The following is a 17,074-nucleotide window of genomic DNA, read 5'->3' on the forward strand; positions in this document are numbered from 1 at the left end:
AGACCTAAAGGGAGTCCTTGGAATTATGACGTATTACTAAAAGTAACAATGGTAGTTTCAGCTCGCGTTGAGGGAAGAGGGAGCCACGGCGCACTTTTTCAGTTATTATAAAACATGTTTGGGTCAGTAAAACAAATTCAGTCATCGTCATATGATGTTCTCAAATCAATGAGTAATCGCATTTAATATTCGTGATTTCAATATCAATCAAAATATCTTGATTATGATGTACGGAGTATTTTGCCAAATCCGGCACCTCTTGCTCAACTGCACCAGCAGAAGACATTGGGATCCCCCTTTTCCATTGTTTTGAAAAGACTACTAATCAACTCATTCAACAGTTGAGACATTTATTTGTATGAACCACTTATTTCTCTTTGTAAGCAATGCCAAAATGCACTTTATTTTAAAGCAAATATATTACCTCCATAAAAAACGTAGGACAGCTTAACGACGCAACCCCAAACAATGAACACAGGACAGACAGAGGGGGGGGGGGGGGGGGGGGGGGGTTGACACAGTTCCCGGGAATCAAAACATAGACAAACACAAGTAGAACTAATCAGAGACATATCAAAACCATCTTTATTTTTTAAAATATTACAGTTTCTACTTTCTACATATTCTTTTGCACAGACCAAATAAACAGACCAATCTCCTTCCTCGGTTGCTTGGATGGTATATATTTTTGAATATAAGGAAAATAGATAGACGAATCAATCGACGGTCTGTTTTCCTGAGCAGTTCAAACAACAAACAAAACACAGCAACACAAAAGTGTCACAAAAGACACAGAATGTTCATTCTGTCTGGAAGTGGAAGGAAGAATGAATCACTGCTAATCCTAAATCACTGACGTCGAGTGCGTCTGTCGAAACACACTCGTCTACATAGAATAGAATAGAATAGAAATCGTAGGTCTGCTGCACTAACAGCTAAACGGTCCAACAAACCAGAAACCATTCGGAGACTTTGGCACTGTAGTCAGTTATTACCACTAGAAACAGATTTGGAATCTGAAAAGCTCTCAGATTCTGCCTCAAGGGCTCCCTGAATTCCTTCCAGAAGACTTGGGAGACCCTTTCTAATCATATAGAATCTCTGACATCCTTGCCTGATTGTGACGACTGAGCAACCCCCCCCCCCCCTCTTTTCATTTTTTTTATGTTACCAATTCACCCCCCCCCCCCCCCCCCCCCCAGTTATCATTTCAACTATTGTCGTTGTTTTTCTGTCGCATCTGTATTTATGTTTATCTATTTTTATTCATGTGTATTTTGTACTGTGTTGAGTATGTATATGTTTGTCGTTGCTCTCCTTTGGTGGGATGGGGCGGGGGGGCAAGGGATACAAATGGGGGAAATAAAAATGGAAGATCTCTCTCAACTGCACTATGATCCTTTTGTACCGGCACAACTCTTCCAATAAAGAAAGTAAAAAGAGGGCGGTCGGGTAGCACAGCGGACTAAGCGTCTGTCTACCACCGCATAGACAGTGGGATCGAATCCAGCTGCGGTGCCTCCGGCTTGGTCGGCCGTCCATACTGACACAATTGGCAGAGTCAGCGGGTGGGAAACCCGGCGAGGGTGGGTCCTGGTCGTTGTAAACAGTGACTCCTACAGTTCGGTCGGGGCGCCTGCACAGCGAGGGAAGGATCTGGGGGAGGTAGTGTGACCCTTCCACACGTTACACTCCCCCAGTGAGAGTCCGCGCTGCCAGGTGAAAAGAAGCGGTGGGCTGGTCGGAGGAAGCATGTGATAGTCTCCGCCCTCCCGGACCGACCGTAGGGGGTAGAGTGCGCAACGACCATTCCGGGTGTGTGTGTGTGTGTGTTTGTGTGTGTGTGTGTGTGTATGTGTGTGTGTGTGTCAGTAGCAGTCCACGATGACCTCCTTGGCAGCGTGGGCCTCAGAGGGGGGGTGTGAGCCCGTGGCGCTCAGGATGTCCTGCAGCAGAGAGAGAGGGGAGTTCTGCACGTGGTCGCTGCTCCGACTCAGGAGAGCCCGTCTCTCCTCCAGACCCAGCGCCTCCAACACCGCGCCCACGCCCACCACACGCACACTCTCACCCCCCTCGCCCGCCTCTCTCGCCCTCTCGTCCCCCTCTCTCGCCCCCTCATCCCCCTCGCCCGCCTCTCTTGCCCTCTCATCCCCCTCGCCCGCCTCTCTCGCCCCCTCATCCCCCTCGCCCGCCTCTCTCGCCCTCTCATCCCCCTCGCCCGCCTCTCTCGCCCCGTCGCCTTCCCCGGGATCGTCATCCATCTCATCCGCCCGTATCCCCTCCCCCGTCGACGACCTATCGGACGATGACGAAGCCCCGCCCCCCGCCGCCGCCGCCCCCGTGGTCCAATCGCGCCTCTTCTCCTCCTCCTCCAGGCACTTCCTGATCTCCCGCCCCCAGCCCCGCCCTCGCAGCTCACAGGACACTTGATTGACGGCGGCCGTGTTATTAACCCCCGGGGCTCCGGAGAAGAGCGCCTCTCTGAGTGACAGCAGCAGGCCGCAGGCCTTCAGAGCCACAGGTCTGTCGCAGTCAAACAGGCCGCCGAGCAGCGCAGAGAGCACGCCCTGCTCCACCAGCCTGCGCAGCGCACCGGCGCGCTCCCACCCTGCCCCCTCCTCCGCGTGCGTCTCAGCGGGGTGTGAACCCACCGCATAGTGTGTGACGGGGGTCAGGTCGGGTGCGGCGGGCACGTCTGACCCGCCCGGCCGGCAACCCGGAGGACGCAGTGCTCCATCCAGCAGCAGCTGCGCCAGCTCCAGGGTGTGAACTTTCACCTCCCAGTCCAGGTCGGCGCTGCCCCACGACAGGACGGGCCGCACCGATGTCATCAGAAGGGAGGAAGAGGAGGAGGAGGATGATGATGTGGAGAGCCAGGTGATGAAGAACCGTACCACCGCCCGTCTGGGGAAGCCCTCTGTGTCCTGGGAGAGGATCTCCAACAGCCTGCTGACCACGTCCTGGAGGACACACACACACACACACACACACACACACACACACACACACACACACACACACACACACACACTTAGAATTTTTATTTATGTCCACATAATTTATTTATTTATTTATGTTTATGTATAACACTACGTTATGCATACTGGACCTTATGTGAATACTGTATATTTCTTTCAGTTAGTTAGATAGTAAATTATAACACCACCTCATGCATACTGCACCTTATGTGACACTGTGAATACTGTATATTTCAGTTAGTTAGATAGTAAATTATATTGACTTATTTGTTTACACTGCTTGTGTTGTTTTTACTACCTGTACCCCCCCCCCCTTCCCCCATGCTGCTATGATGCCTCTCAGTATATTTTTACTGTATTTATTTACTGTATATTTTATTCAATTTTTATTCTATTTTACTCTACTCTTATCCTAGGCAACTTGATTTGATTTGTTTTATTATTCTAATTCGTGACCTGTTCTGTCTAAATGTTTAAATGTTGAGTGATTTGCAGTGTCAAATTTCCCACGGGATAATAAAAGTATTTCTATTCTATTCTATTCTATTCTATCTGGGAGTTATGCTGGTTAATCTGGGAGTTATGCTGGTTAATCTGGGAGTTATGCTGGTTAATCTGGGAGTTATGCTGGTTAATCTGGGAGTTATGCTGGTTAATCTGGGAGTTATGCTGGTTAATATGGGAGCTATGCTGGTTAACCTGGGAGCTATGCTGGTTAATCTGGGAGCTATGCTGGTTAATCTGGGAGTTATGCTGGTTAATCTGGGAGTTATGCTGGTTAATATGGGAGCTATGCTGGTTAACCTGGGAGCTATGCTGGTTAACCTGGGAGCTATGCTGGTTAATCTGGGAGCTATGCTGGTTAACCTGGGAGCTATGCTGGTTAACCTGGGAGCTATGCTGGTTAACCTGGGAGCTATGCTGGTTAACCTGGGAGCTATGCTGGTTAACCTGGGAGCTATGCTGGTTAACCTGGGAGCTATGCTGGTTAACCTGGGAGCTATGCTGGTTAACCTGGGAGCTATGCTGGTTAACCTGGGAGCTATGCTGGTTAATCTGGGAGCTATGCTGGTTAATCTGGGAGCTATGCTGGTTAATCTGGGAGTTATGCTGGTTAATCTGGGAGCTATGCTGGTTAACCTGGGAGCTATGCTGGTTAATCTGGGAGTTATGCTGGTTAATCTGGGAGCTATGCTGGTTAACCTGGGAGCTATGCTGGTTAATCTGGGAGTTATGCTGGTTAATCTGGGAGCTATGCTGGTTAATCTGGGAGTTATGCTGGTTAATATGGGAGCTATGCTGGTTAATCTGGGAGCTATGCTGGTTAATCTGGGAGCTATGCTGGTTAACCTGGGAGTTATGCTGGTTAACCTGGGAGCTATGCTGGTTAACCTGGGAGCTATGCTGGTTAACCTGGGAGCTATGCTGGTTAACCTGGGAGCTATGCTGGTTAACCCTTTCACTACCACACTACAGATTAACCCTTTCATTACCACACTAACCGTCTGCAGTGTGGTTGTGAAAGGGTTAACCTTCTGTATTGTCGCAGTGAAAGGGTTAACCGTCTGTAGTGTGGTAGTGAAAGGGCTAACCTTCTGCAGTGTGGTAGTGAAAGGGTTAACCCTTTGTCGTGTGGCAGTGAAAGGGTTAAAACACACTATTCTTGTAATGCAGAGACCAGAGATCCACCAGGCCCAGGCCCAGCCCATCCTGACCCGATGTGACCCACAGTTTGCCACTGCTCTGTTATTCTCAGCCACAGGATGATGGCTCAAGGCGTAGGATCCTCCCACTGGCTGTAACTATTTCAGTTCAGATTCTCCTGTCCTTCTGTTCAGTTCTTAGTCCCCCCCCCCTCTGTTATCAAGATCCCTGTCCATAGGATGAACAACAACAACAACAACAACAACAACAACAACAACAACAACAAGTCTTCCAGGAAACTACACGCATAATGGCAAACATTGACAAAGAAATATTTCTCCCCTGACACTATTTGGGCTTAGAGCTGCCCTTGGCGGAACCCATGCAATGTTTGAGAAGGTTTTTGTTTCCCCTGGTGCACAATGATAATGGGTTCCGTCAGCCGCTTCTCCCACGCTGGGCACAGCGCAAAAATGCAGTGTGGGGAGATGTGAGGTCTGGCAACATGAAACTGCAGCTCTTCAGATGCCCGGTTCTTCCCCTCTGCAGCGAGCCTCGTCAACAAGGCCCGGGACCCTCACTGACACCCCCCCCCCCCCCCCCACTGTGTTACATTAACACACCCCTACTGGACTATATACTTGCCCACTGTATTGTTACTTCATTCTAATTAGTGTATATATTTGACCACATCTGCCCAGTTGTACAGCCCTGGCCTATTCCTATTCTATTTTTACTTATAATTGTACTATATTATATTGTGCTATATTTAAGTTAGTTTACATCCCATATCATTTTATTCAACCTATTATTTATATTTCATTTTATTTTACTCCACCTCTTTATTGTAATGTCTGTCCGCTAATGTCGCACCGATAACGACCAAAACAAAACTCCTTGTGTGTGAAAACTACTTGGCAAATAAAGACCTTTTCAGATTCTGATTCAGATGCCTGAGTGGTCGGCCTACCTGTTCCTGTGGGAGTGCTGCCCCCTGCTGCCAGCCGTGCGCTAGTGTCTGTGCCAACGCCGAGATGGCACTTGCTCTCACGTAGCTCTCCGGGTCGCACAGCGCCTCCGTGAGGAGCGGAGTGACACTGCAGCCCAGCAGGGCTTCGGACGCGGTGCACGTGGCTGAGGCCAGACACGCGCCACACAGCTGGCCCAGAAACTCCAGGGTGGAGTCGCGGACCTCCCAGCGCACGTCGCACACGCGCTTCCTCACCACCGGGAGCAGATCTGGTGACGTGGAGAGGAGACGAGATGAACCCTTAACCCTTTCACTGCCACACGACAGCCGGTTAACCCTTTCACTGTGACAATTCAGAAGGTTAGCCCTTTACTATCACACAACCGACAACGATGCTCCATCATTAGCATCAGTAGCTCCGCGGATTTTGTATAATATGTATGAACATATATCGTTATTTATTGATTGATATTGACCAGATTCCTTTTGGTTATTGTGATATTCCTTCCCTCCATATCACCCAGCTAACTATAATGTCATCTCATCATAACTGTTCTGAAGGATCAGATTAAACCGAATATATATATTTATTTATATATATATATTTAATTGTATTTGTATATCCCCTGATATCCCTTGTATATTCCTTGTACAATATGCATTGAATATCCCTTCTAGTCTACTGAACATCCCATAATAGTCTCCATTCTACCATTGGACGAGACCTTGGTGCCAGGTCGCCATACCCCTCAGACCAGGTTCAATCGTACCGCTCAACATGTATGGACAAGTCCTAGTTCCGCGTAGGAATATGTCTACCGCACCACTAATGGTACTATTTGTTCATAGTGCGTATATATACTGCGCTATTAAAGTAGAGCTTTCTTTTAGTCCAGTTCCTTACCCTCCAACAGAGTGACAGACGCAAAAGCCTCCCCGCGAACCACGTGTGGGCAGTAAGGCCAATTCGGCCCAGTATCGGCATTGAGACATCGTGTATATTAATATTTGAATAGTCATATTTGGCACTATATCGTCGAGTTGGACGTATTCTATTAAGCTAATAATAGTCTATTCATATGTAGTGCCTCGTGCGGTAAGAGTTCTATAGTAATCAGCACCCCCATCGTTTCGGGCATCAGCTGGACGCTTATCCAGGGTGGTTGACCCCACGTGAAGCTGCACCCGAGGAGCTCCAGGCCAAAGAGCGAGTGGACCTGTATATTGGATTATTCTACCGACGACGGCTAGCCTTCCCCGGCTTGGATTATGCTTTGAGTACTTTGATTATTCTATGGATAAAGGCCAACACTGCGGTGTGTTGGAAATACCCCCCCCGGAGAGGACGACAGGTGAGAAGACGCTCTACACGACGAGGTCGCCTCACGTCTCTCCATCGTGGACCGGAGGACGCCGGCCACAGAGAGTCCAACTGCTTTCATCTGTGGATCGAGGATCGCTGGGCACCGGGTCGCACGACTGTGGGCTCTCCCAGGATACCCTCGGCCAGACGGGATACAGCCAGACTCTACCCCCCCCCTCCAGCTGTCCTACAAGCAGTCGGAACCTTCCCCTAGTGTATCCAGCTATATAATCATTCAAGTATCATTGCTATTGTTCCCTAAATATTCCAGGTTGTATATTTGCTTCCTGCGCAATCAGAGATTGGACATTCGATATTGATCTACCTACGAATACTCATTTGCCATAAAAGTGCATACTATTTCAAATCATAAATGTAATTAAGTGATCGTTGTACATACCTTTTGCTATGTATTATTATTAAACGCAGACTTTCGACTTGGTACATTTGTGTTGGATCCGTTTCATCAGGTGGGAGTGTTTATCATAATTATTCATACCTAGTACTGGGTGGCCAGAGTCTAAAGTACAAGAGGTAGTGGTAGTAAGTATCATATCTAACAATACAGTCAGGGAATTGTACCCCTCAGTTACAATTGGTCCTTCGAGCTGGAGGGTAATCAGTGTAATATTAATATAGTGTTATTAATATTAAAATGGCCTATGATGAACACTCCACGAAACGATCCTCCTAACCAACAACGCCCGCGGCGCAAACGACAGCTCCCTCAGTACCTAGAGGCTTACGCTGTCAGTCAACAACCTAGTCTTCTACCAACAGTAAACGCGGTAAAACTAGAAAGTAAAATTATGTCTAACCCTAACGACCAGGCTACCCCGACCATAGAGGCCCCTATGGGTTCTAACGTAACTGACCCAGCTCACGGTGGGGACCAGGGGGAACCAGACATGACTTTACACCCCGCCAATACCGAAGAAGTAGTCCCCGACGAGTCCCGGGAGGAAGACAACACTACCGAGAGAGAACTCGGCACGGAAGAAGATGAGGAGAGCACCGTGGAGATAGAGCTCCAAGACTCCGCACGGAGTACCCCAAGGGACGGCTCCCCTATACAACCGTCTTCTCCCAGCGAGGCAGAGAGGACACTACAGCAGGCATTCCTCGTCAGCCTGAAAGCCTCTACTGAACGCGATAGACTCCAGGGTGAACGCGATCGATTGCAGATACAGCAACGGAGCGAAGAAGAGCACATACGCCTGGAAATAAGACGCATTCAGATGGAAGAGAATATGGCAAGAGACCGGGCCGACGCCCAGCGCGCCGCCACCGGTGCCCAGAGAGAATCGGATCTCACCAAGCGCGAAGCCGAGCGCGACAGAGCACAAGCGCAACTAATAGAACAGCTGATCAGAAGGACAACACCCCCTCCCTCCACCAGAGGCTCCAGGAACTCGTCTAGACATCACTCCAGGGCGGCATCCCCTAGCCGAGTAAGCGACCCTGAACTTGACCAACAGACGAGGTTTATACCCCCCGCAGACCCCCTTCCCCAACCGGTCCAAGCGAGACCCAGCCACCGGGAAGGAGCAGCATACACTGCGGAGAGGCTAAATCAGAGACTACAAGCCCTGGATGACCTAACGGAAGACGAAGAGGAAGAGGAGGAGAACCACGCCCGACGACAGCACAGTACTCTACCGGACCAGGAGGTCCAGTACAGCCCAGGCTATACCCCCGCGGAGCTGCGCTACAGACCCACGACGCTATTCACGGGTGAGCACGACGCACGACCCGCACCGAGGAACAGCACCTGGACCAGCGGGCCATGGTACACAGCCGGTACCAGCCCACGCCAAGGAGCAGGAGGAGACTCGCCTAGGAGGCCTCTCCCCCAACGCTCGCCGATGTATCAACAATCCGCGTCATACATTGGCACACCTATGGTACCAGACTTCACCCAGGAGAACCGGGCCCAGTATACGGAGCTCCGCATGTGTCTGGAGACAATGTTGGTGGATGTCATTGATGAACGCCATAAATACGCGATACTACTGAAGCATTTAAAGGTACCCCGCGCGCACAACATAGCGCTCGCCTACGCCACTTCCACGACCCCATACACCGCAGCGCTGGTAGCGTTGGACCAGAGATATGGACGTATATGGGATTACGTGATCCAGGAGATCAGGCACATCGACCGCCTACCCCCAGCAACAGACAATCGAGCACTGGACGACCTGTCCATCAGAGTGCAGTCCCTAGTAGGGATGCTGGGAGCGCAGAGGGAAAAGGGTAGGCATGAACTATACGCCAACTCAAATGTAGAGAGGATCTTGGAGAAGCTACCGCCCGCCCGACAGGAGCGCTTTAGGCGGCAGAGAGACCACCGAGACCCTAATGGCCCCGAACCGAACCTCCTCGATCTAGCCGACTTCCTGGCGAGAGAAGTCAGCAGCTTACGGCTAGATACATTCGGACGGAGCACCCCTGGCTCCAGAGAAGGAACCAGGAGACTAAATGATGGAAGAAGATCGGTGACTGTCATGCACCAATCGGAGTCAGTGCCAAACAGTAGGAGCCACAGTACCCCCTCAAGAAAGGAGAAGTGGAAGATAGTGTGCCCCTACTGTGAGAAAGAACACTGGCTGTCACAATGTGACTCATTCCCCAAGATGAATGCGGAGGAAGCGAGTCAATGGATAAAGTCCAACAGACGCTGTTTTCGCTGTGCGCGATCACACATGGCAGCCGAATGCCGCTTAAAGAAAAAGTGCAGTCGGTGCGATGGAGCCCATCTGGACATACTCCACGACAGTAACAGACGGCGGCCTCCACCCGCACCATCAAGCAGCAAAGCAAGCGTCATGTACATCGACCCCGCCAGCAGCAGCGGAGCCAGAGTGCTCTTAAAGGTAGTCCGTGTGACATTGAGCTACCAGAATAAAGTCATGGACACTTACGCCGTCCTTGATGACGGGTCAGAGAAGACCCTTCTGCTCGCGTCCGCTGCGGCCCAGCTAGGGCTGCGGGGGAGCGAAAACCAAATGACAATTCGGACAATAAGAAGAGATTTGAAAACGATAAAGGGCGAGAATGTCTCATTCTCTATCGCAGCAAGCGGCCAGCCCGAGCGACGGTACAGGATTACAGACGCTTTCACCAGCCAAGAAATAGGACTCTCGCGGTACACATACCCCGTAGCCAAGCTGATGGAGAAATATGTACATCTACGCAAGCTACCGATCCCACTCATAGACGGTGCTACCCCGACACTGTTGATAGGCTCCGACCATGCAGACCTCATTGTCCCGATAGACCGGGTTCATACCGGACCCAGAGGCTGTCCTGCAGCAGTCGAGACCCGCCTAGGATGGACTCTCCAAGGCCCACTCGCCAAATCTCTCAACCGAACCACAGCCACTAGCTGTCTCCACTCCCGAGTCACAGAGGGAGACACCGCACTCCTGCAGCATGTAGAGAGGCTATGGACCTTAGAACAAATGCCCTTTAAGAACGAAAAGAAAGACATTCGCTCTAAAGACGACATCTACGCCATTAACCTCCTCGAGACGGGAACAAAGAGAGTCCCAGTCAGCGGCGTGTTGAGATACGCCACGCCACTCCTGCGGCGGGAAGGGATGCCTACCTTTCACGCAAAGAAAGACGCCACAGAGCGGTACCTACTAAACACAGAGCGGCGCTTAGCCAAGGACCCCGCCCAAGAAAGTGTATACCGCGCTGAGATTGAGAAGCTCATCACAGCGGGACACGTCACAAAGATTGACATTAAAGAGGCCGACCAGACGACTGAATCGTGGTACGTGCCCCACCACAAGGTTCATCACAACGGCAAAGACCGCATCGTGTTTAACTGCAGCTACCAGATCGGATCCCAAAATCTGAATAAAGAGCTATTGCCCGGTCCTACACTCGGCCCCTCCCTACTAGGCGTACTACTCCGCTTCCGCCAGGACAAGGTGGCTATCAGCGGGGATATCAAAGGGATGTTCCTGCAGGTGAGATTAGTAGAGGAGGACAAGCCCCTGTTGCGGTTCCTATGGAGAGAGAGGCCAGGAGATGAGCACCCAGCCATCTACCAATGGGAAGTCCTCCCTTTCGGAACTACATGCAGCCCATGCTGTGCTACATTTGCACTACAGAGACATGTCGCAGAGGACCCAGCAGCGGACGAAGAGGTCCGACACAGTGTGAAGAACAGCTTCTACGTAGATAACTGTCTACAAAGCATTTCGACCCAGGAAGAAGCCGAGGCTCTCCTACTTTTTTATTTTTATTTTTTATTTATCCTTTATTTATCCAGGAATGTCCCATTGAGATACAAGATCTCTTCTTCCAGGGAGTCCTGACCAACACAGCACACAACAAGTTTCAACATAAAACAGGGCATTAAACAAAAAACATACAATTCAAATATAAATACAGAGGGTCATTTGTGCAGTGGCAAGGAGCATAATCACATCAACAATAGCATCAGGTAAAACAGTTACATGTTTCATAAAGGGCTAATCGTAGCATACCTTTAAAAGCATTCACAGTAGGAAGTGCCTGTAGACAAAGTTTCACTTGCAGCGTATTCCATAAAAAGGGAGCATAGTGGGAGAATGCAGCTTTACCAAGCTCTGACTGCATCAAAGGAACATTTAACAGCATCCCATTTGCTGCTCGTCTGGTATTAAAAAAGCAAGTATAAAAGGACAGAAGTCTGGAGATATATAAGGGCAGCTTACCTAGCAATGACTTAAGGATAAAAATCAACATGTGTGATTGTCTTCTTTGGTACAGAGAGGACCATCCTAATGACTGATACAAAGTGCAGTGGTGGGTGCGAGAGCCTGCACCTGTTACAAAACGTATGGCAGTATGGTACGCAGAATCCAGCTTTTTAAGCAGGGAGGAAGGAGCATGCATATAGATTACATCGCCATAGTCTAATACAGGCAGAAAGGAACTCTGCACAATTCTCTTCCTGGCTTCAGACGGGAAACATTTCTTTAACCGGAAGAAAAAGCCCAGTTTAGGTCTAAGTTTTCTCAGTAGGTTCCCAATATGAACATCAAAGGCCATCTTTTCATCAATCCATATGCCCAGATATTTATAGGATGCTACTTTGTCAAGGCATGTCCCTTCCAGTGTCAGAATCGGGGGGACAGCTGTATTAGCTCGAGAGCGAGAGAAGGTCATGTACTTGGTCTTTTTTGCATTAAGGACCAGTCTTAGCCTTAGCAAGGAGTGTTGTAGTGTATTAAAAGCATCCTGTAGAAGCTCTATGGCCTGAGTTAAAGAGGAAGCCACTGTGTAAACAACTGTATCATCGGCGTATAAATGAAAACGTGCTGGGTTTATCCCATTTCCTAGTTCATTTATAAAGATGGAAAATAAGACAGGGGCCAAAATAGAACCTTGTGGAACACCTTTGTTTACAGTAAGAGCAGCTGAGGTATAATCTTCTACTGAAACACACTGAGTTCTTTCAGATAGATAGTTTTTAAACCAGCTCAAAGCCATTTTACCAAGACCTATGCAGCCAAGCCTTTGCAGTAGCAATGCATGATCCACAGAATCAAAAGCTTTAGACAGATCAACAAACAATGCTGCACAGTGTTTTTTCTTGTCCAGTGCTTCAATTATGTCATTTGAGACTAGCATAGTTGCTGAAGTAGTACTATGGCCTGATCTGAAGCCTGACTGAGACTCGTTAAGAATATTATGGTCAGTTAGAAACTTTTTCAGTTGTTCGTTTACAAGAGATTCAAAGACTTTGGCCATTACAGACAGTCTGGAAATAGGGCGATAATTATTTAGGTCAGAGGGGTCTCCGCCCTTTAACAAGGGGAGAACCATGGCCGACTTCCATGAGCTAGGTAATTCACCAGCACAAAGACTGAGATTCAAAATAGAGGTTATGGGTTCTGCAATCAGACCTGCAGCAACTTTGAAGAAGAACGGCTCTATCTTGTCTGGGCCTGAAGATTTCTTTACATCTAGGCTCATTAAAGCTTTGTGAACCTGAGAAGTCAAGATGGGGGCAAAGGTGAACAGTTGATCAGGGTCAAGTGGCGGAGGACCTGGCTCTCCTTCTGCAGCGATCATCCCTGAGTTGCTAGAATCAAAGATTGAGCCAGCAGAAATAAAATGATTATTAAAGCTGTCTGCAATATCCATTTTGCCCTTGATTTCACTCTGATTTACCCTTAAGAGATCAGGAAGGCTGTTTGGAGTGATAGAACCTGAGGAGGATTTAACAAGTTTCCAAAACTTTGCAGGGTTATTCAAATTGTCATGAATTGCATTAAGATAGTAGGCACATTTAGAGTTTTTAATCAGCTTAGTGCATTTGTTTCTTAGTGTCCTATACAGATTCCAATCTAATGGAATATTCGATTTCTTTGCTTTAGCCCAGGCAGTGTCTCTCTGTCGAATGAGAGAGGACATAGAATCATTAAACCAGGGGTTATCTTTACCGCTTATCCTAGATGTCCTAAAAGGAGCATGCTTGTCACATATAGCCAAGAAGGTGGATTTGAAATAATTCCATGCTAACTCAACATCGGTCATAAGTGAAACAATGTGTAAATCACTATTAAAAACATCACATTACTTAAACTCCGCGCCTCTCTGATCAAAGGCGGCTTTGATCTCAGGCAGTGGGCCAGCAGCGATCTGCACGTACTGCGCAGCCTCTCCTCCGAGGACAAGGCAGCGAGCAGCGAGACCTGGATGGCCACAATCCCAGGAGAAGCCCAAGAGATGACACTAGGACTAGTGTGGCGCTTCAAAACAGATTCGCTCCACTATAGACACAAACCCCTGACCACGGAGCAGGGAAGGTCGACGGCAATACCGACCACCAGACGGAGTGTGTACAGAACACTCGCCCGACAATATGACCCGTTAGGATGTATACTACCGTACACCACCAGGGCAAAGATGATTGTACGAGCATTGTGGGACAAGGACCAGGGCTGGGACGACCCCATTCCCGCACATCTTGCATCCACCTGGAGAGTGGGAGATGGAACTCCACTCACTCCCAGGCGTTAATATACGCCGAAGCTACTTCCCACCCACGGTGAGGCCAGAGACATGTAAAATGGATCTACACGTCTTCAGTGACGCCTCCGAGGTCGCCTACGGATCAGTAGCCTACTTGCGGGCCCAAGAAGAGGGGGGAGAGATCTACACAGCATTCATCCTCGCCCGCTCGAGAATAGCCCCACGCAAGCAACAGTCTATCCCACGTCTAGAGCTCTGCGCAGCCCTCGCAGGAGCGCATCTAGCCACGCTCATCCAACGTGAGCTCACCATTCCGGTGCATAGAACAATCCTGTGGTCAGATTCCACGACAGTACTCGCCTGGATCAAATCGGATTCATGCAAATACAAAGTCTTCGTGGGAGTCAGAGTCACTGAGATTCAAGAGTTAACCGGAGAGTTAACCGGAGAAGCAAACTGGCGCTATGTTGATACAAAACACAACCCAGCTGACGTCATCACCCGGGGAATGTCCCTAGATGACTTAACCCGTCATAACATCTACAGTGACGGACCAGCATTCCTCAAGCTCCCGGAAGGAGATTGGCCCACGCCCACCCCGAGGGAAGCAAGTGACGAGGAGGCTGAGAATAAGAAACCCATGTTCTGTGGATTGAGCACTGTTGTCTCCGCAGACCCCAACATAGACGATTGCATTACCATAGAGAGTGCGCAGCAACGGACATTCCTGCGGCACCACCCAGAGATTAAGTCCCCCGCTGATATGTCAGCAGCTGACTACGAGGAAGCAGAACTGCTTCTACTGCAACGAGCCCAGAGAGACTCGTTCCCCGATGAACTAGACTGTCTACAGGGAGGAAAGCCCGTCCCATCAGACAGGAGATTGATTCATCTGGCCCCCGAGAGTGACACACATACCCTCATCAGAGTGGGTGGTCGCCTGCGGAGAGCCCCCAATTTACCGGATGACATTAAGTACCCGATCGTATTGAACAGCCGACACAAGGTCACAGAGCTGATTATAAAGAAATACGACGAGGATGTACACCACGCAGGAGCAGAGAGAGTCTTCGCGGAAATCAGACGTCGTTACTGGATACTTCAAGGAAGAGAGGCGGTGCGACGCTTCCAGCGAACCTGTCTAGACTGCCGAAAGTGGCGCGCGCAGCCCAGCATACCACGGATGGCTGACCTACCTCCATGTCGCCTCCGACTCGGCGACAAGCCATTCCACTCAACAGGCATGGACTGTTTTGGCCCGCTGCACATAAAGAAAGGAAGAGGCACCGAGAAGCGGTGGGGTATTGTATTCAAATGCATGACCACCAGAGCGATACATATCGAGCTCCTTCCGACCATGAGCGCAGACTCATTCCTTATGGCCTTCCGAAGATTCACATCACGGAAAGGAAAACCGTCTACATTATTGTCCGATCACGGGACAAACTTCAAAGGCGGAGAAAGAGAGCTGAGGGAGAGCTTCCAAGCTATGGGCCCAGAACTTAAGACCCACCTCGCTCCAGCCCAGATTGACTTCCAATTCAACCCCCCAAACGCACCCCACTTCGGTGGAACTTGGGAACGAGAAGTACGTTCTATAAAGACAGCCCTGTACGCAGTACTTGGGGCCCAGACTGTGGCGGAAGAAGTCCTAATGACAGTCCTCACGGAGATTGAGGGAGTATTGAACTCCAAGCCCCTCGGTTACGTCTCCAGTGATGTAGCAGATGTCGACCCAGTCACCCCCAACACCCTCCTGATGGGGCGACTAGATCCCGCGTTACCCCAGACAATGTACCGGCCTGAAGAAGCGAACGGCCGACGAATGTGGAGGTACAGCCAAGTATTAGCCGACAAGTTTTGGAGCAGTTTCCTACTGCACTACCTACCGTCTCTACAGACCCGCCAGAAGTGGGTAAAAGAGAGAGACAATTTGACGGAAGGAACAGTCGTCATGATTATTGACCAGTCACTACCCAGAGCTATGTGGCCGGCTGGCCGCGTAAGCAAAGTGATCACCGGTGCCGATGGCAAGGTCCGAGCAGCTGAAGTACTCGTCCAGGGGCGCATTTACACCCGTCCTGTGGCGAGGCTCATAGAACTGCCCCAACTCCCAGACACAATCGATGATGACCATGACCCTATGACTTTGTGAGTTGACTGACCCTTACAGCGAACCCTTGAGTGGTAGACAGTGCGGTTAATCTGTCTCTGCTTAACTAATTGGGTTGGGACCAATTAGGGGGCGGCTGTTCTGAAGGATCAGATTAAACCGAATATATATATATATTTATTTATATATATATATTTAATTGTATTTGTATATCCCCTGATATCCCTTGTATATTCCTTGTACAATATGCATTGAATATCCCTTCTAGTCTACTGAACGTCCCATAATAGTCTCCATTCTACCATTGGACGAGACCTTGGTGCCAGGTCGCCATACCCCTCAGACCAGGTTCAATCGTACCGCTCAACATGTATGGACAAGTCCTAGTTCCGCGTAGGAATATGTCTACCGCACCACTAATGGTACTATTTGTTCATAGTGCGTATATATACTGCGCTATTAAAGTAGAGCTTTCTTTTAGTCCAGTTCCTTACCCTCCAACAGAGTGACAGACGCAAAAGCCTCCCCGCGAACCACGTGTGGGCAGTAAGGCCAATTCGGCCCAGTATCGGCATTGAGACATCGTGTATATTAATATTTGAATAGTCATATTTGGCACTATATCGTCGAGTTGGACGTATTCTATTAAGCTAATAATAGTCTATTCATATGTAGTGCCTCGTGCGGTAAGAGTTCTATAGTAATCAGCACCCCCATCGTTTCGGGCATCAGCTGGACGCTTATCCAGGGTGGTTGACCCCACGTGAAGCTGCACCCGAGGAGCTCCAGGCCAAAGAGCGAGTGGACCTGTATATTGGATTATTCTACCGACGACGGCTAGCCTTCCCCGGCTTGGATTATGCTTTGAGTACTTTGATTATTCTATGGATAAAGGCCAACACTGCGGTGTGTTGGAAATACCCCCCCCCGGAGAGGACGACAGGTGAGAAGACGCTCTACATGACGAGGTCGCCTCACGTCTCTCCATCGTGGACCGGAGGACGCCGGCCACAGAGAGTCCAACTGCTTTC

At 49.5% G+C, this 17,074-nt stretch overlaps 1 protein-coding gene across 1 annotated transcript in view; it reads right to left on the bottom strand.

Annotated features, from left to right (window-relative positions):
• Nucleotides 1–1,868: 1,868 nt before the first annotated feature.
• The window catches only part of brat1 (BRCA1-associated ATM activator 1), a gene marked incomplete at its 3' end in the record, with an annotated part of 67,189 nt that continues 51,983 nt past the window's right edge, over nucleotides 1,869–17,074 (bottom strand). Inside the window, exons 12-13 of the mRNA XM_084318420.1 lie at nucleotides 5,593–5,861; nucleotides 1,869–2,960 (exon numbers count right to left, since the gene is read on the bottom strand). Of these exons, the coding sequence (XP_084174546.1) occupies nucleotides 1,869–2,960; nucleotides 5,593–5,861 (1,361 nt within the window). The remainder of the gene's footprint in view (nucleotides 2,961–5,592; nucleotides 5,862–17,074) is intronic.

This window comes from Notolepis coatsorum (assembly GCF_963971535.1).
Source record: "Notolepis coatsorum genome assembly, chromosome: 7".
Classification (NCBI taxonomy): Eukaryota; Metazoa; Chordata; class Actinopteri; order Aulopiformes; family Paralepididae; genus Notolepis; species Notolepis coatsorum.